Source organism: Leptonychotes weddellii, chromosome 5 (genome assembly GCF_054177405.1).
Source record: "Leptonychotes weddellii isolate Sample4059 chromosome 5, ASM5417740v2, whole genome shotgun sequence".
In the NCBI taxonomy this organism is placed as follows: Eukaryota; Metazoa; Chordata; class Mammalia; order Carnivora; family Phocidae; genus Leptonychotes; species Leptonychotes weddellii.
In genome coordinates, this window is record NC_138373.1 from 159,590,399 (window position 1) to 159,612,549 (window position 22,151).

Genomic DNA, 22,151 nt, shown 5'->3' on the forward strand with positions numbered 1-22,151 from the left:
CATGGTGATACCCGAATGAGCTTCTGATCTTCTACGAGGAAACGAAGCCGTGCACTTGCCAGTCGGTGCCTCTGGATTTTCCACAGTGCCTTCTGCTCTCGACGAGCTGCTTCCGCAGACAACTTGCTATAATGGTCAACCAGTGCCTGCCTGAAGACACAGCCAGAGAGACCCAGCTGCCACAGTCGCCCAACACTGTCCAGCTGGCGCCCCGTGGGCCGGGATGGCTCTCCACAGCAGAGGCCCTCGGCACCTTCCCAGGCTAGCAGCTGGTCCCGGCGAGGCCCCACAGCCCCTGCAGGGGCCTTGCCGGGCAGGTCTTTCTGCCCACCAGACCGGGACCCCGGCGGGCAGGCACCTAGCTGGGGCTCAGCAGATGTCTGCTGAGCAAATACCAGAACGAGCCCCTACACGACCCGAAGCAAGAGGACAGGCAGGAGGCCCGGGGCTGCCAGGCCCCCTGCGCGAGAGGTGCCTTCCTGGTCGGCTGGGGCGAACTCCGGAGAATGAAGGATAAATGCGAAAGGGGACACAGCACAATACAAACGCTGCATCTGCTTCCCTGGCAGCTGTCCCCGCACGTCACTCCCAGCGGTTTTGGTCCTCTCGCCAGCAGGGAACTGGGTCAGACCTGGACTGGCTAATTCCCAGTTGGCTGCCCCGGACCAGGGACACAGCCCTACAGCTCGCTGTCTCCTACACAGGACAGAAGAACATCTTCCCCCACACGCGCACACGCCCGCACACGAGACACACCCTCCGAGAACAGTATCTAAGGTCAGCACAACGGGGATCCTGAGAGACGACGGGCAGGAAGACATAGCCCCCCCAAGGTGCCCCCGGGAGACTCTGCTGCAGCTTGCAGGAGACGCACGGGAGGGCAGACAAGCTAATGGCACCAGAACAAGATAGCCTCTCGGATGCTGGGCTGGACAAATGCCCCGTCTGTTCAGTGGTCGGGCTGATCACGGGTTTAAAAATTAGGGACAGGAGCTGCTGAACTTAGAAGAAACAGAGAGACGGAGAGGCGGGAGAGGCAAACCCAGTGTGTGCACCTTGTCTGGATTCTAGTCCACACTAACCAACCAGGAGAAGACGTCTGAGGATGGGGAAGCACACCTGAGCATGGGAAAATGGCCACACGCACTCCGCCCAGGTGCACGTTGGGGTTTGGACCCCTACTCTGCCTACCTTAACACACGCTTGAAGAATCTCCAAAATAGAGAGATGACCATCACCAGACCCTGCCAGGAGGGTCGCCCGCGGCCGCCTACCTCGTCTTCCTCTCCAGCTGCTCCTCCAGGGCCCTCAGCCTCCTCTCCCTGTCGCGGAGCGCCCGCGCATAGCCCAAGTCGTCATCCAGAGCCTCCTGCCTGGCCGCCCAGCGCCGCTGCACAACGTACCACACACGGTCTTGCAGGTTAGAGCTGGACTCCCCGAGCCGGCCCCCCCCCGCCCCCCACGGCCGCACCGCCTACCTCCTGGTCCTTCACAAACTGCTCCTTCAGCCTCTGAAACTGCTCTCGCTTCCGGGCGTCCAAGGCCATGCGTTCCGACGTCTGCCGATCTATGTTGAGACGGGAGGGGGCGGCGCGCTGAGAAGCCCGCAGCAGGTGACCCCAGAGGAGCCCCAGAGAGCGACCCGAGCCACACGTACCACTGAGCGCTCGCAGGACCCTGGACGCTGCTTCCCGGGCCTGAACAATCAATTCTTGTTTTGCAATTTCCATTCGTAATTCCTGGAAAAGATCATCTGTAAACACATCCCAATTCTCTGTCCCCTCCTCTAGGGCGGCCTGAAAGCGGGGGCTGCTCGGACCCCTGAACCCTGGCTCAACAAGCCTAGGTAGTCAACACACTCTCCAAGCAATCGGGGGCTGAGACCCCCAGGCCTGCGTGCGCCCACCCTGGAGGGGACCGGGAGCTCGGGGCGGGCTTCCCCACAGGGATGGAGGGCCAGCCCCCTCCCCGCATCCACCCCTACGTGTTCTCTCAAGTCTCCCCCGGGGGGCCAGGCCAGAAATGGCTTTCCATCAAACGCCTCCCTGGGTACACAAAACACTCAAAGCTCAGGTCCTGGTACCCCAGCCCCTTCCGAGCAGGAGAGGAGCTCACAGGGGTCACCAAGTGCAGGAACCTCCGGTCCTGCTGCCCAGGACTGGGCGTGTCTCCTGCCCAGCCAGCCCCTGAGAAGAGAGGACAGAGCCCTGCCCAGGCGTCCCCCACCCAGATACCCTACCGGACAGAGAACATCAGGGCAGCCTCCCCACTGGCCCAAGACCCTTAGAAGGGAGGGAGGTGCACGGAAAGCCCCCAGGCCCACAGCGCCCAACACCTTCTCCTCCTTGCTGATGGAGCTGTGGTGCGCTACCCTCTCCATCCGCCCCACGTAGATGGCACAGTCCCTCTCGACCTCCTTCAACTCCTCGGGGGAGAAAATCACTGAGATCCGAGGGACGGGGACGTCAGACCAGTAGAGGTAATGCTACCAAGAAGGAAAAGCTGAAGTGAGCCAGGGACACGCAGACCCATGCCCAGCTCTGCCTCTGTTCCTGGGGACCCATGGGGACAGCTCCCTTTCTCAGAAACGTTCATTCACTGGAGGGGCCTGGCTCCAAGTACATCCCAGACGGGTTGTGCGGGGTCTCTGCCCAGGCCAAGGCTGCCTCCCACCAGCGATCCTCCAGAAGCTATGAAGACCTCTCCTCAGCCTCCCTCACTGGAGGCGCGTGGGCTACAGGCCCAGGGTCAGCCCACACAGAACAGACCCCACTGCTGGCCACCCCTCCCCCAGGGAGCCTCGGCCTTCGAGCTCCCCAGCATCCGGCCCCTCCCCATGTCCTGACAGCTCCAGTCTGTTCTCAGCCCAGCACAGGAGGGACCCCGTCAGGCACAGGCTGAGCCTCCTGGCCCCTCCCCAGCCCCGTCCTGGGCAGCCCACCTGCCTCCCTGCTCTACAGGGCTTCACACCATGGACGGTACATGGGCCGCTGCCAGGCCTCCCCCACAACCCTCCAAACCACGAGACACGACTCCCTAAACCAGCCTGGGTCCATCTTCCTGCGGATGTAGCCCACGACTGTCCCACTGGGGCAGTTTCCCGCGTGGAGGGAGGGAAGGAGCCCACCGCCCCTTGGCCTTTGAAATGCCTTTGCTTTCCGTCCTGTCTTTGGACAAGCTCCCAGAAACTCGATGGAGCTGCTTGTGACACTCAGGGGGATATGAGAGGTCAGCACACACTACAGACAGATGGCCAGGTCTCAGGGGACAGGGAACAGCAGCAGGACAAGAAGGCACGGGAGGGCGGGCTCTCCTCACCTGGGGGCAGCAGAGTTTCAGCAAATTGATGGTCTTCCCGCAGACGTACACATCGTGGGCGATGTGCTTCAAGAACACGGGGACGCAGTCCTCCACCTCTTTGGAAATGAGCACATAGCCGTGGGTCCAGTAGAACTTATCTGAATGGGGGACAGGACACATGGCTGGCTGGGGTGCAGCCCTGGCCCCAACCCATCTGATGGCAGAGGCCCGGCCTAGCAGCCAGCAGCCACCTACCTCTGCAGCCCAGGTACTCGTGGTTCACCTGGATCATGAATTCCCCATAAACGTCTCTGAAGACCCCACTGTACACCCAGTCGTGGATGAACCTGCCAGGGTGGACAGGCCAGCCATGAGGGAGCATGGTGGCCAAGGGGGTGGTCCACCAATGTGCCCACAGTCCAAGCCCAGCAGCGCTACTCCCCCCTCCTCCCACACAACCCCTACCCTTAGGCGGTGTGTGACAAAAGGCTGCTGTCCTGTGTCAGCCCGGGGTGCATGCTCTGCGCAAGGTGTGCCGGGGTACACGGAGTATGCGGGATGAGCGGTCTGCGCGGGGTAGGGGTCTGCGCGGGGTGCACGGAGTATGCAGGGTGCGTGGTCTGCGCGGGGTAGGGGTCTGCGCGGGGTGCACGGTCTGCGTGGGGTGCGTGGGGTGCACGGAGTATGCAGGGTGCGTGGTCTGCGTGGGGTAGGGGTCTGCGCGGGGTGCACGGAGTATGCAGGGTGCGTGGTCTGCGCGGGGTGCACGGTCTGCGCGGGGTACGCGGGCCCCACCTCGTGTAGGGCTCGCAGCTGGTCTTCAGCAGGGACAGCAGCACTGGGTAGTGCTCGTTGCTGCAATTATGGAGAGCCTCCTGGTACAGGTAGGAGAGCAGCTTCACCCCCTGGAGACAGCAAGGGGAGGGGCTTCAGCGCAGAACCACACGCGGCCGACGCCCAGCAGCAGCCCCACCAAGGGGCGACACTCGGGAAGAACCCAGAACTCACGGTGGGGAATGCAGCCTTGGGTTCTCCGCCCCCACTACCTGGGAGTGCAGTGCCAACACCACAGAGCTCAGCCAAGTACCTAGACACAGAGGCTGCGTGAGACCAGGGAGCAGACACTCAGAGGCCCCAGGTCCAGGGACACCAGAGCAAAATGTCTCCCAGGCCCATCTCTGCCTGCCTTCACGCTCCAGGTTTAAAAGCACCCAGACTTCAAGGACTCCAGATTTGAGCTTCCTGCCTGGTCCCCCCTGCACACCCTGTGCATCTCCACCCCCTTCTCAGGCTCCGACAAGACTCAGAACCACCCTGGGTGCATGACCCTCCCCCCGCCCCCGCAGCACCCCGCCACCTCACGCCGGCTGACACCTCCTCTGGCCTGGATGACTGCCCAGACCCCGCCCAGACCCCCGCCCTCTCTGCCCTGCTGCAGTCTACATCCACATGGCAGCACAGTGCCCCTGCCCCAGCACCCTCCAGGCGCCCCCAGACTCTCGCCACCCCCACTGCACCCCACCTCCAGCCTTTCTGCCCACAAGGTTTCCTCTCCCACTGAACCCTTCTCCCCAGCATCCCCAGGCCCTCATGCTCCCTTCTCCAGAGGGCACCTGCCACACCACTCCGCCTGGGGTTTACGAACTGACCAGGAGCGCCAGGAGCCAGGTCTGTGGGGAACCCGTGTGCCCTTCAGGCAGGTGCCCCCAGCCCTAGACGGGGCCTGCCACGGTAGGCCACCAACAGATACACAGCACGCAGCACCCGGGGAGCCCACCGGGGGCAAGGGCCCCTGTTCTCACAAGCCCTTTGCAGCCCAGCAAGTCCCGCACCTGCCTCCACACGGCCCCCATACTCGGCCCCCACGCCAAGGCTCACCTGAGCTGCCGGCCCAGTTTCTTGAAAAGAAAGCCAATGGTGAGGAGGCTCAGGGTGGGCGGAGTGGAGAGGACGCAGGCACGGTAATACTGCAGGAACTTCCTCAGGCCGCTGGTGAAGGCCTATTGGGCAACGGGGCTGGGAGCGGGGCGGCCAGGCCCAGGGGCATGGCCGCTAAGCTCAGGACTTACAGGATGCACTGGAGCTGGGGGAAAAGGCTTGGCTCCCGTCCCCAACCCTGGGGCTCCATCTTCCAAGGAATGGGCATGGATGGGTCATGCCCAGGCACCCCAGCCCAGCTGCAAGGAAGGACCCTTCACGGAATCCCAGGGCCCAGACCAGCTACACCAGGACGCTGGGAACTGCGGGTCCCAGGGGGAGTTCTGGAAGGGGCAGCCAGGCTCTGCACGTGGGTGCCAACTCTGAGAGGGTCTCTGGCCGCTCAAACCACCGGGCTCTCGGCAACACACGCGTCCTGGGCTGCACCGCAGCAGCGGGTCTGCACGGAACGCTCCGGAACAAAAGTCAGTCTACCCACCAGCCACGTCCTCGACCCTCATGGCAGTCCCTCCCATCTTCGTCAGTTTCCTCCTTGCCTCCATGGGCCCGGCCTGCACCGTCTCAAACCCGAACCTCATCAGCCACCAGCACTGCCACTGGGCCACGAAGGGAAGGAGCCCGTGCCCCCCAGCCCCCCGTGGGCCCCAGCATCCTGCCTCCTCTGCTCAGCCTCCCTGCTGCTCTTCGCTCAGCTCTCCCCAAACGCCCTGCTCCATCTGGACGCCTGCCCCTCCCAGCAGGCTGCACCTGCTGTCCCAGGGGGACTCTGCCCGGCATATGGGCCGACTGTGAGGTCCTCCAGAAGAGCTGGCCTGGCCCCGGGGCCTAGAACTTCAACACCCCAAAGCAGGGAGGATGCTGTGTCGGTCGCTATGCAACTCCCTGAGGACCCAGCAGGGAGCAGGCAGCATAAGCCTGCCCCATACCGCCCAGCCCTCCCCCCGCCCCCGGGAATGCTGGCCACACCTCTATCCCATGGCCTAAACACGGCTACCCAGGTCTGCAGGTAAGTGACAGTGGAGCTAAAACATCATCCCTGGGGACCCCGTTCCTGAAGAGGGACTGTCAGCTTTTAGACGTTGCTAAGGAAACAAAAGGCTTGCACTCAGTGGTCCTGGGGTAGAATCCTGAGGCTCCCAGGAAGGCCTGGGAGAGTGACGAGGCGGAGGGCCGTACCTGGAACACGAGGCCCTTGCTGCACGAGGAGTCCAGCACAGGCTGCAGAGAGAACTGGCTCAGGCGTGTGTAGTGTGTCCCCCACTCGCCCACCTCTGAGAGGAGACTGCTGACGCTCTCAGGGGAGGCTCCTGATACGTGGACACCCCGCTTCACCATGAAGGTCTGAGCTGGCTGGACAGGGCAGAGGAGAGGCTACTGAGTCAGGCACCCAGAGCCCAGCACGGTACTGTCGCCCATTCCACCCTCTCAGCACGGCGCAGAGTGACCCAAGACTGGGTGCCCCAAACCAAGACACACCCACAGGAAGCGCCAAGAGCAGAGAGCAGACAGCCACAAAGCATAGCCCGACCGTCCCACCCTCAGCAATGAAAACATGCACACGCAGAAACAACAAATAGGAGTTTTTATGGACCACACTGAAAAACAGTACGTATCTGAAACGTCAAGCCAATTGTGGATGCGGGTGCAGAAGACACGCGGCCTCCCACACTACCTGAGAAGTGCACGCACAACACCTAAAGTGCGGTCATTAGATCTGAGCACTGGACTCGCAGGGACGCGTCCCGAGGAGACAACACATGGCTGCTGCCGAGCTGTGTCCTGGAATCACAGGGAGAGCCGCGAAGGCCGGCCACTGCAGCTCTGACACGCGGGCGGGGAGGGCCAACAGACAAGCCCCAGGCGTCCCAGCCAACAGCCTCTCTATCAACAGGCTCCCACAGACACAGTACCTCCCAACAGATTAAGATGGTGAACGTTTTGTGTATTTTATTGCAATTTAAAGAAACCTTTAAAAAAACAAAACACCCTCTCAACAAAGAAAAGCTCAGGACCAGATGGCATTACCAGTGAATTCTACCAAACAATTAAAGAACTAACACCAATTGTTCTCAAACTCTTCCAAAACCCGAAAAGGAGGGAATACTCCCTAATTTTAAGAGGCCAGTATTGCCCTGATTCCAAAGCAAGACAAAGACACTATAAGGAGGGAAAACTATAGGCCAACTTCCCTTATGAACGTAAATGTAAAAATCTCTGATAAAGTACTAACAAATCAGGGGCGCCTGGGTGGCTCAGTCGGTTAAGCATCCGACTCTTGGTTTCGGCTCAGGTCATGATCTCGGGGTCATGGGATGGAGCCCCCCATGGGGCTCCATGCTGGGCGTGGAGTCTGCTTGAGGATTCTCTACCTCTCCACTGCCACCCCCCCAAATAAATAAATAAATCTGAAAAAGAAAACACTAACAAATCAAATCCAGCAGCATGTTAAAAAGGGTGGCTTGGCATGCAAAAATCAATCAATTCAGACTTTGCCGAGGGTCACACCGACCCACGAGCTGCTTCAGGGGCGTCTTTAGGAGTCAGTACCGTGGATCAAGACTGAAGTCCAGAACTACCAGACTGCCCGGCGGCCAGCCACTTCCCCAGCGAAAGGCAGAGCGGGAGCCGCTGGAAGAACTACGCGGACTTCACGAGACCAGCACCTGTATGCGTCCCACAGCCCCATACCCTGGGTGTCAGCCCGGGACCACCGCCGGGCAGAAGGCACGTTTCCTGGGAAGATCTCAACTGGCTCCACCCGCCTCTCCTCTGCCCTCCATCCTTCTCCCACCTGTGTGCCGGCTGATCCCCACCTGGGGATCCTGAATCATGGCTTAGCTAATAACAAATACTCATTGGAGAAGTGAAAAAAAAAAAAATCAATCAATGCGATAGGCCACATTAATAGAACGAAGAAAAAATAGGGTTATCTTAATTAGTGCAAAGAAAGCATTTGACAAATTCCAACACACTTCCATGATAAAAACACTCAATAGGTTAAAGAATATAGGGAACCTCCTCAACATGGTAAAACCCATGTATGACAAACCCACAGCTAACATCACACTCCACGGTAAAAGACTGAAAGATTTTCCCCAGGACAAAGAAGGAGGCAGGAATGTCTGCTTTCACCATTTCTGTTTAAAATAGCACTGGAGGGGCACCTGGAGGTGGAGGGAGGATCAGTCGGTTAAGTGTCCAACTCTTGATTTCGGCTCAGGTCACAATCTCAGGGTCTTGGGATGGAGCCTGGTGGTCAGGCTCTGCGCTCAGCAGGGAGTCTGCCTGGGATTCTCTGCCTCTTCCTCTGCCCCTCCCCCTGCTCACATGCTCTAAAATAAATAAATCTTAAAAAAAAAAAAAAAGAACCAAAATAATCTTGAAAAAGAAGAAAAATGTTGGAAGCCTCACACTTCCCAAGTTCAAAATTTTTTTTTAAGATTTTATTTATTTATTTGACAGAGAGAGACACAGTGAGAGAGGGAACACAAGCAGGGGGAACTGGAGAGGGAGAAGCAAGCTTCCCGCGGAGCAGGGAGCCCAATGCGGGGCTCAATCCCAGGACCCCGGGATCACGACCTGAGCCGAAGGCAGACGCTTAACGGCTGAGCCCCCCAGGTGCCCCCCACGTTCAAAATTTATTACGAAGCTACAGTAATCTAGACAGTGTGCTCCTGGCATAAAGACAGATGCCGAGAGCAGATGAACGAAACAGGAAACCCAGAGGTAAACCCTCACATGTACGGCCAATTAATTTTCAGTAAGGACACCAAAACCACTCAATGGGGAAAGGACAGTCTTTTCAACCAACAGTGCTGAGAAAACTGGACATTCACATGCAAAAGATTTAAGTTGGGTCCTCCCCCAACACCACATACAAAAATACACTCAAAGTAGATCAAACACCTCAACTTAAGACCTAAGACCAAAAAACTCTGAGGGGAACGCAGAGGCAAATCTTCCTGACCCCGGATTTGGCAGTTTTTCACATATGACACCAAAGGCACAAAATAAAAATAAACTGGACTTCATGAAAATTAAAAACATGTACGCTTCGAAGAAAACTATAAGGAGAGTGAAAAAACAGCCTACATAATAGAAGAAAATATTTGCAAATCATGAAACTGACAAGGGATTAATATCCAGAATATATAAAGAAATGCTACAACTCAACAATTCAACTCAAAAATGGGCAAAGAACTCAAATACACATTTCTGCAAAGAAGATATACAAATGGCCAATAAGCACATAAAAAAATGTTCAGTATGATTAATCACTAGGGAAATGCAAATCAAAACTATGAGACACCGCTTCACACCCATTAGGACAGTTATCTTTTTTTAAAGATTTTATTTGGGGGGGCACCTGGGTGGCTCGGTCATTAAGCATCTGCCTTCAGCTCAGGTCATGATCCCAGGGTCCTGGGATCGAGCCCCACGTCGGGCTCCCTGCTCAGCGGGGAGCTGGCTTCTCCCTCTCCCTCTGCCGCTCCCCCTGCTTGTGTTCCCTCTCTCTGTCAAATAAGTAAGTAAAATCTTTTTTAAAAACATGATTTATTAAATAATATTAAATATTATTTATATATTAAATATATAAATATTTATTTTTTAAGATTTTATTTATTCATTTGACAGATAGAGACACAGTGAGAGAGGGAACACAAGCAGGGCGAGTGGGAGAGGGAGAAGTAGGCTTCCCGCCAAGCAGGGAGCCCGACGCGGTGCTCGATCCCAGGACCCCGGGATCATGACCCGAGCTGAAGGCAGCCGCTTAACTGACTGAGCCACCCAGGTGCCCAGGACAGTTACCTTTTTTTTTTTTTTTTAAAGATTTTATTTATTTATTTGACACAGAGAGAGACAGCGAGAGCAGGAACACAAGCAGGGGGAGTGGGAGAGGGAGAAGCAGGCTTCCCGCCGAGCAGGGAGCCCAATGTGGGACTCGATCCCAGGACCCTGGGATCATGACCTGAGCCGAAGGCAGACGCTTAACGACTGAGCCACCCAGGCGCCCAGGACAGTTATCTTAAAGCAAATGAAACAAGTGTCCATGAGGACAAAGAGAAATTGGAACCCTCACAGGATGTGGGAAGGAAGGTAAAGTGGTGCAGCCACCATGAAAAATAGTTCGTTGGTTCCTCCAAAAGCTACACATAACGTAACACAGGGCCCAACACTCAACTCCCGGGTATATACCTGAAAGAACTGAAAGCAGGGACTCAAACTCTTGCACACACACGCTCACAGCAGCACATTCACAACGGCCAACCCATGTGCCCACACACAGATGAATGCATAAATAAAACGTGGTACATACATACAAAGAGTAGTACTCAGCCTTAAAAAGGAAGGAGCTGCTAACACCTGCCACGACCCGGGGGAGCCCTGAGGACACTGTGCTGAAACAAGCCAGACCCAGAAGGACAAATCCTGTCTGGTTCCACTTCTAGGAGGCACCTGCAGTGGTCAGACCCAGGGGGACAGAGAGCAGACGGCGGGGCCGGGGAGGGGGCTGTGGGGAGAGTGCGTGATGGGGACAGAGTCTGGGAAGTTCAGGTTGGGAAGATGAAAAATTTTGTAAACAGACAGTGATGATGATCACCCAACACTGGGAATGTAATTAATGCCCCCGAATAGTACACTTAAAAGTGGGTTAAAAAAAGAAGTGGAGGATGCCTGGGGGGCGCAGTTAGGCATCTGACTCTTGGTTTCAGCTCAGGTCCTGGTCTCAGGATCATGAGATCGAGCCCCGTGACGGCTTCCGTGCTTATTGAGGAGTCACTTCCTCTACCCTGCCCCCAACCCAGCTCGCACACACGCACGCACACTCTCTTGCTCAAAGTAAATAAATAAATAAATCTTAAAAAAGAAAAAAGTGGTTAAGATGTTAAATTTTATGTGTATTTTACCAAAACTAAAAAAAAAAAGGAGGGGGGTTGCTTCCATAGTAAGGCCATTCATAAGAGACCATAAAAATGGCATTCTAGAGAGTCTCCAGAGGGTGGCCCTCACACCAGCACCTGCATCAACCACCTGAGGAGTCTTCGAGAGAGCATGTCTCGGGGCAACCCCAGGCCGTGCGTCTAGCACATACTCAAGTTCGAGAACAGCCACTATGTAAGAACGCTTAAGAAACAAAGAGGCGGGGCACTTACATGAAAGAAGCCTCCGCAGACTGACATGTACAAAAGGCTTCATGCTTGTAAATACATTCATTTATTTTATGAGTGCCCAGCAAGAGGCAAAAGGTAGATAAGCTGCAGCTACTGCCCAGAATGAGCGAGGTCCCGCCCACCGGCAAGGAGAGAAGCCCAGGGCACTGAGTAAAGCCAGCAACAGTCTCCGAACAGGGGGGGAGGGGGGGCCTTCCTGCAAGGCAGGTGGTCCTCGGGGCTGAGTGCGCACCCTGTCCAAGTACAGGGAAGGCTCAGAGGGCCCCTCGGCCCCTCTTGAGGATGGGCATGGAAATGGCGGGCACGTTTCTATTGTTTCACCAATAGCAATAAACATCGCACTTTTGTTCAGTTTTAAAATGGCATTCATAAACTAATACTTTTTAAAACTGAAACGAGAAGACGGTGGCCATGACCTCCGGGCAGGCCATGGAGCCGGCTTCCCAGCAGACCCACAGCGCCCTACCCCCAGCCCGCCTCGCAGAGGCTGGTATCTGAGGCCGCCCGCTACCTGCACTGGGCTCCCGTCTACGCTGTAAAGTGCCAGGCAGACGGCAGGCTGCCAAGACGGTGCTGCTGCTGCCCCCGCATGCCGGCACTTGCTTACCTGGCAGAGGGAAAACGTGGCAGACACGACCCCAATCAGGACATTCAGCGCATCTTTCACCAGCTCGCACTCCTTCACCAGGACGGGCTGTGGGGCCTGCAGCAGGCCCCCGCCAAGCACCTGCAGCTCCCCGTGGCGGAGCCTGCAGAACCTGTCGAAGGCGTCCCTTCCGGCCTCCGTGAGGTAGGGCTCCTCTCTGTGGCCAGGGGGGCTGTGTGGGAGACAGAGGAGGGGGCACTGAGCGGATGGAGCAACACACACACCTCAGCTGCATGAACAAAAGGCAGGGGAGAGAGGGACTAAGACCAGAAGCAGCAACAAGTGCCCCCCCCGCCCAGTGCCCAGGGGCACACGCTGCTCCTCAGGATGACGATCACAATGTGTCTTCATGTTAAAAATAAGCATGGCGCCCACAGCAGCCCAGGTGTCCAACGACAGATGAATGGATACACAAAACACAGCCTGCCCATGAAGTGGAATATGATTCAGGCTTGGAATGGACACCAACACCTGCTACAACATGGATGAACCTCGAATACATTACACTAAGTTAAATAAGCCACATACAAAACTGTATGCTCAAGACGAGCATGACGGCAAATCTTATGCTACGTGCATCTTGCCGCTCCTGGGATCCAGCCTAAGAGCGCTGACGAGAATGGCGCCAGCGGCCGGCAGGGGGAGCTCCCAGTCAGGGCAGCCCCCGTAGCACAAGACACACCCGGCAGGTGGCCCCCCATTTAGCCCCAGCAGCATGCTCCCTCCTGGGAGCCCCCCTGCCAGCCTCCCGAATATCTTAATGAGGTTTCCTTTATTCAGTTTATTTTTTTTTTTTTAAAGATTTTATTTATTTCAGAAAGAGAGAGAGACATATAGTGAGAGGGAGAAGCAGACTCCCCGCTGAGCAGGGAGCCCGATGTGGGACTCGATCCCGGGACTCCAGGATCATGACCTGAGCCGAAGGCAGTCGCTTAACCGACTGAGCCACCCAGGCGCCCCTCCTTTATTCAGTTTAGTGGAGCAAAAAGTCTCACAAATTCTTGGACGTAACAGGCTTGCTGGTCTTGCAGAAGGTGCCTCTGGACACACAGCAGCCTCCAGGGGCTCTGCCTCCACGCCGTCCTATCTATGCCAGGAATTCACAGCCACATCAGTCAAAAGCAGCCAAAAAAAAAACCAGTATCACTTTTTAAATATTCCTTTGAAAACCATAAACCCCTACTGAAAAACATAAAAGAGCTGTTTTTTAAAATCCACTGAAAAAGTAATTTTTTTTTTTTTTAAGATTTTATTTATTTGACAGAGACACAGTGAGAGAGGGAACACAAGCACGGTGGGTGAGAGAGGGAGAAACAGGGTCCCCGCCGAGCAGGGAGCCCGATGCGGGGCTCGATCCCAGGACCCTGGGATCATGACCTGAGCCGAAGGCAGACGCTTAATGACTGAGCCACCCAGGCGCCCTATGAAAAAGTAATTTCTTAATAAAGGGAGCTTGGGGAATACAAGCTCTTTTAAAACTTTTCTTCTCATTTTTAATACCTAACCAGCTCCTTTCTCCTCCTCTGCAAAAAAAATTTATTTTAGATCTAGCATGTCAAAAAGAGTATCATTTATTCTTCAAAGACAAAAGTCATTTCCTGAGAGGGTAACAGCTCCAAGCTATAGAACATTTTAACATCAAGATGCATGTCTGACCACCAGCACGTTTTCATCCCATCAGGAATGATGTACAAGGTACAAGAACAATACATCTCAGAACCTATTAAATCAAAAATCCTGCTGGGTCGCCTGGGTGGCTCTGTCGGTGAAGTGTCTGTCTTCAGCTCAGGTCACAATCCCGGGGTCCTGGGATCGAGTCCTGCATCGGGCTCCCTGCTCAGCAGGCAGCCTGGTCCTCACCCCTCCCCCGCTCCCCCTGCTTCTGCTCTCTCTCTCTCAAATAAATAAAATCTTAAAAAAAAAAAAAGATTTTATTTATTTGCGAGAGAGAGCATGAGCAGGAGGAGGGAGAGGGAGAAGCCCCTGGGATCATGACCTGAGCCGAAGGCAGTCCCTTAACCTACTGAGCCCCCAGGCGTCCCTCTCTTGCAAATAAATAAAATCTTTAAAAAAAACAAAAATCCTTTTTAATTGACAATGCACATCAATCATTCTTCCCCTCTTTCAGCAAGTATCTGAGTGCAGGGGGAGCAGCGAGGCAGACAAGCCCAGCCTCCCAGGGCAGGCGCTATAGATGGGAGAAATGAGGAAGCATCGACTTGGACCCCAGGGCTGGGGAGGACTCCAAGAGGCCCAGGGAGCAACAAGAGAAAAGGGGTCAGTGTGAGTGGAGCTGGGGAGTGCGGGGAGGACTTCACGGAAGGATTGGCCCTCGATCCAGACCAGGGGCAGCCATCAAGTGTGGCAGACAGAGCAATGATGTGCTCTGGTTTCTGTCCCTGGAAGGTGGCACCAGCTGTGTGGAGGATGAGGGAAGGGCAGGAGGAAGCAGGGAGGCCAGACCTGAGGCATCCAGGTTGGCAGGTAGGCTGTGGCCAGACCACGGACATCTGCCCTCGCTCCCTCGGGGAGAGAAGAGCGCGAGGAAAGACTTCTCAAGTTTCAAAGTCCTTCTCAGCTTCCTCCAGGGAGTTGCTCAGGACAGGTGCATGCTGCAGGCGCCATCCCATTTCTCACCCCCGGCTGTTCCTGCCCCCACTCTTCCAGGGTCAACGCCAGCACCGCCATGGCCACGTGTGCCCCCTTGGGGGATTCAGAGCTAAGGCAGAAAAATCCATGAAGGAAAACACCAAATTCCCCTTGTCCCCACGGAGAACTCAGCCGTCAACATAATGAAATCACTCCCCCCAGAATGGGTGCAGCCACAGAGAAACAGCAGAGGAGGCCTTCAGACCTACGCGGGTACTCGGGCCAAAGCACAGGGGAGGGGTCCTCCAGGGGTCTCAGAGGACAGAGTTTACAGTCCTAGGGCTGCGGGTGGACAGGCAGCCCTGCTTCTGGAGGGCAGCAGCTTCCTTAACTGCCCACTAGCCAGAGCTCATGGAGGGAAACTAGCAGGTGGCTGGGATTTAAACTGAAACAAGTTCAAAAGATTTGCCAAATGAACTAGTGCAAAAGGCCTCAGGGGCAGGGGCCAGTGGGATCAGGTTCGCACCAGAACAGGCAGAGGAGGATGCTTGGGGGAAGTGAGTTTGGGTCCCACGCCCAACTGAGGCGTGGCCCTGAGGGTCTCCCTGAGGAAGCCACCATGTGTGCACTGCTGGGCACGCGCTCACGTCCTGGGAGCGAGGGGAAGACCGCCACGGTGCTCCTCGCTGCTGGAGCTCTAAGGTCAGCAACCTTCAGGGGACGCCAAGGAGATCAACTGCACTCGGCAGAACAGGGGGCAAGGACAGAGACCTGGTGAGCAATCGTATCTCCTAAATGGTGTCCTAAAAAGTAGAAACTAATGAAATACCACTAAGCAAATATTTACAGAAGAAAGTGCTAACTTGTTGGCCCACTTTTGGGACATGTGGGGGGTTAGCGGCAAGCGGGATGGCTAGACTTGGTTTGTGCACACAAGACAGGAAGTTGCAAGACAAGGCAAGCACCACCACCGGTGGTGCTGAGGGAAGCAGGGAGCTGGCCATCCCTGGAGGAATCCACTGCACGAGACAGATGACCTCGCCAGCAGGAGCGGTGCCCGAACACAACCGGCCCCTAACTGCCTACGCCCCGGCCCATGTCCACCCTGCAGAGACCCTGCTGGGCCCAGACGCTGCACCAGAAGGCACTGCACTCCTGCGAACACTAACTCTTGCATCCTATGCTCCCCAAAATGGAGTTCCACAGAATTGCCAGCAGATGAGATAGGACAAGAGGGTCCCAGGAGCAAATAGTGGGAAATGTGTGTCCTCTATCCCCATTCTGGGAGCTTCTGAGGGATGACACCAGTGCTTTACAGACTGAGCGGTCCTGAGTGCAGACGCCTCTGGACACGGATGAGCCCAGGGGACGGGATGCTGGCACCGGTCAGGACAGCTCTGCCATGACTGAACTTGTCAGCCAGAGAGCACCACGGTCAGCCCTGGATGTGAAGACCAGTGGACGCGAAGCTTGTTCCCTCACCAGCACTCTGTGCCCTGGCCCTGACTGCACCTGCCAGGCTGCCCTCGACACCTCTGACTGGGAGCCCTCACTGATTTGCAGAAGTCACTGGCACCGGAGAAACCTCCCTGGAGCCTGCAAGTCCTTCCCCTCGGCATCCCTCTCACCTCCCAGGATCCAGGCCTGCCACACACTAGCCTGATGAAACTTCCAGGCTCCTAATCCCACCATAGCTGCTCTACAAACAACTGCCTGAGCCCTCCCGAGGACAGGCCACGCTCACATGCGGGGGGGCGGGGGGGGGATGCGTTTAGCAGCAAAGGCTCACGGACCATCCAACTTGCTCCCAGCACCTCCGCTTGCTGGCCTCGTAGGTGAGCACGGCATCCCACAGGTCGATGTCTGGAGTCATGCCTGGTTCAGACTGGGAGTCAGGAGTCAAATTAGATGCTGACTGGAACCCTTCATCGTCGGACTGATCCACACTCTGAGGAACCTGGAGACCACAGGAAAGAAGGAAACATCATGTATGTCTTTGGGTCTAAATTTCACCCAAGTGTGGTCAGAATTCCGGGACTTCCCCACACACTTCCCATTACTCGTTACAAGAAACACCCAGCAGAATGTTTCCTCTATTTTTCCCAAGCACGTAGCTACTACACAATGTTTTCACTCCCACCAAATCACTCACTGGATTAATTAAGATTATCGATTTCCAGTTATATAGGACACATAAGCGTCAATAGCACTTACAATGGAATTTTTCATGAAATGATTCTGATGTGAAAATTCCATTTTGGGGAACCCAGCATAAAAAAATCATAGTAGGAACACCGGGGTGGCTCAGTTGGTTAGGCGTCTGCCTTCGGCTCAGGTCATGATTCCAGGATTCTGGGATCGAGCCCTATGTCAGGCTCCCGGCTCAGCGCAGAGCCTATTTCTCCCTCTGCCTGCCACTCCCCCGCCCCCCCCCCAGCTCGTGTGCGTTTTCTCTCTCAAATAAGTAAATAAATCCTTTAAAAATTAAAAAATTTTAAAAATCATAGTAAACAGAAAAATTTACGCACGCCAAAATGTTCACTACAGTGAGAATTTTTCGTAGTAAAGGAATAACTGAGTAATGATAGTGCTGAAATGTCTCAGCAACATTTATAAAGTCACAAAACATAAAGGCCAACAATGATTTACTAAGGTAGGAAATATCCCACTTTATAGGTGGAAGAAAGTGCACAAAACTGCGCACATAGCAAGAACAAACATTCTGCGGCACGTGGCTCTGCTATGTACTTGAGATGTAGCTGAACTTGTTACTTCCTTGTAATTAAACATAAACAGCAACCCTAGAGAGCAGAGTAAGTGACCTGACAACGCGCCCCGTTAGAAGGTGAAAAGCAGCGTGCTGCTTTGGTCTGCAGGTGGGTGGTGGGGTCCTTGCCCACCCAGGTGAAGCCCACTCCAGCAGCCCCGCCTCGCCTCGGCTCAGCCACCAAGTGACAGGGACTCGAGCGCTATCCTACCTTTACCATGACCAAGGCAAGGTCAAAGGAGGCATTTCCAGCTGCCGGGGAGCCGGACGCAGGAAAGCAAACACTCTACCTTAATGGCCAATCCAGAGAGGTCTGCACTGTCCGGCATCGGGGGCAGGTCTAGCCGGACATCCATGTCATATGTGCGGCTGTGTGCAAGAGCGCCGAAAAGCGAGACCCGGGTGTCTCTCTCAAACCTGTCACCGCAAGGGTCCCCATATGAGAAGAGCCCCGCGGTGGGCAGGCCAGTGCCTGGGGCCGCCTCCATCACCTGAAGCGCCTTCTGGATCATGTCCTGACATAAGTACTCCTCTCTGGAGATCAAAGACTGAACGTCCATCTCAAAAACACTCAGGTCGTAGCAGTCGTAGCCGCTGTAGGGCACGTTTCTCCCCACATGCTTGTTGTTAAAGAAGTAGTCCCGCTTGCGCTGCAGCACTTGAGGGGGGCCACTCCCTGCCAGCTGAACCAGGAGGCCCAAAACAGACCCCACCTCCACGAACGGACAGCAAGGGGCTGCTAGGAGCTCCTCCACGAGTTCCTCCAGACGGTCAGCCTCGGGGCCCAGACCACCCACTCTCAAGTCGAAGGACAGCATGAGGATCTTGTTCTTCACTGGGAGTTTGGAGAGATCAGGCTGCAGTTTATGAGTCTCATCTTGAAAGAGATTCGTGAAAAGGGCATTGTAGGCCACCCTCTTAAGTCTCTGCTTTGCCCTCTTCCGGCTCCCGCCGTGCTGGCCCAGGTGAGCCTTCGCGGCCGGTAGGACGGCCTCGCACAGGTCGTCGAACAGCTGGGGGACGCTGGCCATGCCCACCCCTTCTCAGCTCCAGGCCCCCAGCGAGTAAGAAAGCACCCCAGCCGGGCTGCGCTCCGGCCTCCGAAACGCAGGGCGTGGGAGCGGGTCAGACGGGGCTGAATGCCCGGCGACCCCGAAACCGACACCCGGAGGCTCAGCACTTGCACTTTCAGGTTCTTGCCCTCCCTGTGCCCGCCGCCACCCCGCCGCCCGCAGTAGTCTGCAGAGCGCCAGCTCGCCACTTGTCCCACCCACTAGTCTTCACCCTGTAGGGGTCACGGAAGCGGGACAACCCCGAGGAGACTGCGCGAGGGCCGTACACAGTGGACGTGGCCCGCTTTGGACGCTCTGTCGACGTCCGGAGAGGGGCGGCCGGGACTACGCGCCGCCGGAGGAGGGAGTGTGGGGGTGGCGGCAGGCAGGGTCGCCGGGCGAGGCCTCACCCCGCGACGAGGCCGCAGTGCCCGCTCCCGCCACCACTATCCCCGCCCGCGGCGTCACTGCCTCGCGCCCCCGCAAGACCGCTAAAGCGGGCGCGCCGGAATTGCGTCATCGGGAGGGGCGGGGCGGACCCGGAGGTCGCGGCAGGGAGGGTACTTCCGGCTTGGAGTGCCGCAGCCTCGTGGGGAGTCCGAGCCCCGCGGCGGGTTAGTCGGAGGAGGTGGCGTCACACTCGCTGGGGTGGACTGCGCACGCCAGGAGTGGGGGCTGGAGCGGGGCCCCCCGCTGGACCCCGGTCGTCGCCGCGTCCGTCACAGACCCAGCCCGAGCGCGCCCCGCGGGGACGCAGGGACCCCGAGCCCTGTGCGCCGCGGCTCCGGCGGGGAGAAACCCCAGTACCCTGGACTGCTGCTTCTCGCCCACCGACCGAACCTCCCAACTTCCTTCTCTGGTTTTGCCGCAGCATGCTGGGCCCGGGCTGCAAGTCTGCTATTCCCGAATAAACCCATGTGTGCTCGTGAAATGATTTTTAGGGGCACAGTACTTGCTGGCCTGCAGTGGAACCTGGAGCGGACCCCCACGAGCTGCGAGCTGGTGCGCAGACAGGTGCGGGCGCCCGCGGAACGCGCTGCCGTCTCGGACCGGGGCTGGAGGGAGGGTAAGTTTTCCGCGGATTTCAAGCTCCGCGCTCTGTGTGCGGGTGCTCCAGGCCTTGTCCTGGCTGAGAGGTCGCCTTTTCAGAACTGGACTGCTCGGTCAGAGCTGCGCTGCTGAGGAATTTGTCTGCTCTGGAGAAAAACCTCCGAGAAACGGGCCCCCAGAAATCACAGTGCTGGGCGCCTGGGTGGCTCAGTTGGTTGGGCGACTGCCTTCGGCTCAGGTCATGATCCTGGAGTCCCGGGATCGAGTCCCGCATCGGGCTCCCTGCTCGGCGGGAGCCTGCTTCTCCCTCTCCCACTCCCCGTTTGTGTTCCCTCTCTCGCTGTGTCTTTCTCTGTCAAATAAATAAATAAAATCTTTAAAAAAAAAAAAAAGAAATCACAGTGCTTTGGGGGACCCCCCCTTTCTGGGACCTCAGCCGGTTCTGTTTTTAAAACTGCGGTGCCATGGACTGAATGAACCAAAAGTAGCCAACCAGGGGAAATAAACGACCCTTTGGCATGTTTCCTGTACTTGTCTATGATGGCACCATGGCAGAGTCCGGGGACACTGGTCATTTGTTCCCACTGGGTCAGGTAGGGCAAAATGATAGTGTTTACGAACCAGTATGGGTGGGAAATAATAAGGCCACAAAGAGGGCCTGCATCGCTCCTCCCACCTGTCCACACAAGTGGGTCTCCTACAGCTTCCATGTCTCCCGGTTCATGTTTTCTCACTGGATCGAAGCTTTCTCTTCTAGACGGGCCAGTGCTGCTTCTGTGGCTAAAATTCTGTTAGCAAAGATTGTCCCTACCCAGGGAACCGCTCTCGAACTTCGCTGTGGTTGGAGAACTCATCTTACTGGCCGGACGCTTCAGCAGGCCTGCGCTGCTTGGCAGGCCTCACCTTCACTGCGCCCCCCATCCACATGCCCTGCGTTAGTCACACGCACCACCAGCATTGGTAAGCCTCAACTGGCAAAATCTGCAGCCCCTCCAAAATACCTGGGCCAAGAGCATTGCTGTTGGTCCTTCTAACCCTCAGATCTGGGATCTCCCAGACTCCCACCCTTCGAGATTTCCAGGACGTCCAATGCACTTGGCCCCTGCCTCCTCTGACACATGTTAATAAAAGGAGATATACTTCAAAACTGTTCGGGTCTAACTGCTTCTATTAAAAGTAACCATGCTTTGGAGCGCCTGGGTGGCTCCATGGGTTGAGCATCCAACTCTTGGTTTCAGCTCAGGGCGTGATCTCCTCAGTGGTGAGCACCACGGGGGAGGCGCGGGATGCTCAGCGCTCAGCGGGGAGTCTGCTTGGAGATTCTCTCCCTCTGCCCCTCCCCCCCCTCAAATGAATAAATCTTTTAAAAAAAGAAAAAAAGGTAGCCACGCTTTGGTAGAACAATCTACACAGTGAGTTCCTGGGAGATGGAGAGGGTGGCCTTAAGCATCACACCTTGCAACCTGGACATTTCGTTTATTGGAAAAGACACCTCCACAACCTTGCCAGAAAGGCCCCTCTCAGATCTGCTAACCAGCCCTTGTGCCACCAAACTCCAGGTAAGAGACTCTTGGATCCATGGGACATGTGTAGAGAAAGCACCAAAGCCTGACTGGACCCAAACACCAGCTGGTGACCTGGAAGTAAAGACCTCCCAGACTGAAACAGACATCTGGGGAGGGAGCTGTCCTGAGATGCGTAGACCAGGCCCGTGTGCCTTTTCCTCCTTTCCCTTCCTTTAGGGGGAAGACAGTGCCCTTGTGTGAATCTCCCAAGCCCTGTGGAAGGGGGAAACCTCTTTTGATTATGGCCTTGCAGAAACAGCCTCACCATGATCCCGGGACAAATGAATTTTCCACTCACTTTTTTTTTGATTAGGTTTCTTCGGTCTTCACAAAAGTCCCTCTTTCATCTGACCTAGTATCTTACACTGGATTCTTACCCAAATTCAGTCTGTGAATTTGCCACCATACAGGCTGTTACTGGATAACATTTGTTTTCAGTTCTTTCGAGATAACAGTACTGTTTTAATACATCTTTGAGGTTTTGCTGTTTTTGTTCAGCTATTGCTTCATTTTTCCCAAACACACTTGGCTAATTGTTTTCATGTGATCTTGCAGTACCCCCCTCTCCCCACAGGAACTTCCAGGAGGCACACAGGATTCTGGGTTTGCCTCCCTAGGGAGAACTTTCTCCCCTAAATTGGAATGAGTGCCAATAAGTATCTTCAGTTGGCGACTGCAGACCTACAGTCTGGTTTAGAACCACCATTCAATTTGGGATTGTTACATTACTTCTGTTTTGTATAGCTCTTTTAAGTTTTGTATTTTGTTAACTGTCAAACTTCTGTAAAAATGATGTGCCCACTACAGAAACGATCTCCAATACTTGTAACCTTGAGAATATGTAGACTTTAGACGGGAAGTGCCTGGCAGTTCTCCCTCCTGACCTCCCGTCTGACTCAAATGTGGCCTCAAGTGGTTTCCAACTGGTACATACTTTCCCTCTGCTGTAGGACAGGATAACCAGAGAAGTCCTTCCTGGCAGCAACAGACAAAACCACTAAATACAGAAAACCTGACTCTTGATCAGTGACGCTTTCAAAGAAAGGTCTTGATCAAAAGGAGGGAAATTTG

The 22,151-nt window shown here is 55.6% G+C and overlaps 1 protein-coding gene across 3 annotated transcripts in view; it reads right to left on the bottom strand.

The window, feature by feature from the left end:
* TUBGCP6 (tubulin gamma complex component 6) overlaps positions 1-18,934 on the bottom strand; it is a 24,395-nt gene extending 5,461 nt beyond the window's left edge. For all 3 annotated transcript variants that reach the window (XR_014145975.1, XM_081822696.1, XM_081822695.1), the window contains exons 1-14: positions 17,704-18,934; positions 16,440-16,603; positions 12,019-12,229; positions 6,415-6,588; positions 5,179-5,300; positions 4,309-4,387; positions 4,096-4,205; positions 3,556-3,647; positions 3,319-3,458; positions 2,336-2,485; positions 1,658-1,739; positions 1,479-1,567; positions 1,275-1,390; positions 12-150 (exon numbers count right to left, since the gene is read on the bottom strand). Coding sequence is in view for 2 of the 3 variants with exons in the window: in XM_081822696.1 (XP_081678822.1) it covers positions 12-150; positions 1,275-1,390; positions 1,479-1,567; positions 1,658-1,739; positions 2,336-2,485; positions 3,319-3,458; positions 3,556-3,647; positions 4,096-4,205; positions 4,309-4,387; positions 5,179-5,300; positions 6,415-6,588; positions 12,019-12,229; positions 16,440-16,603; positions 17,704-18,444 (2,409 nt within the window). In the remaining variant the exon portion in view is untranslated. The remainder of the gene's footprint in view (positions 1-11; positions 151-1,274; positions 1,391-1,478; positions 1,568-1,657; positions 1,740-2,335; positions 2,486-3,318; positions 3,459-3,555; positions 3,648-4,095; positions 4,206-4,308; positions 4,388-5,178; positions 5,301-6,414; positions 6,589-12,018; positions 12,230-16,439; positions 16,604-17,703) is intronic.
* Positions 18,935-22,151: the final 3,217 nt, after the last annotated feature.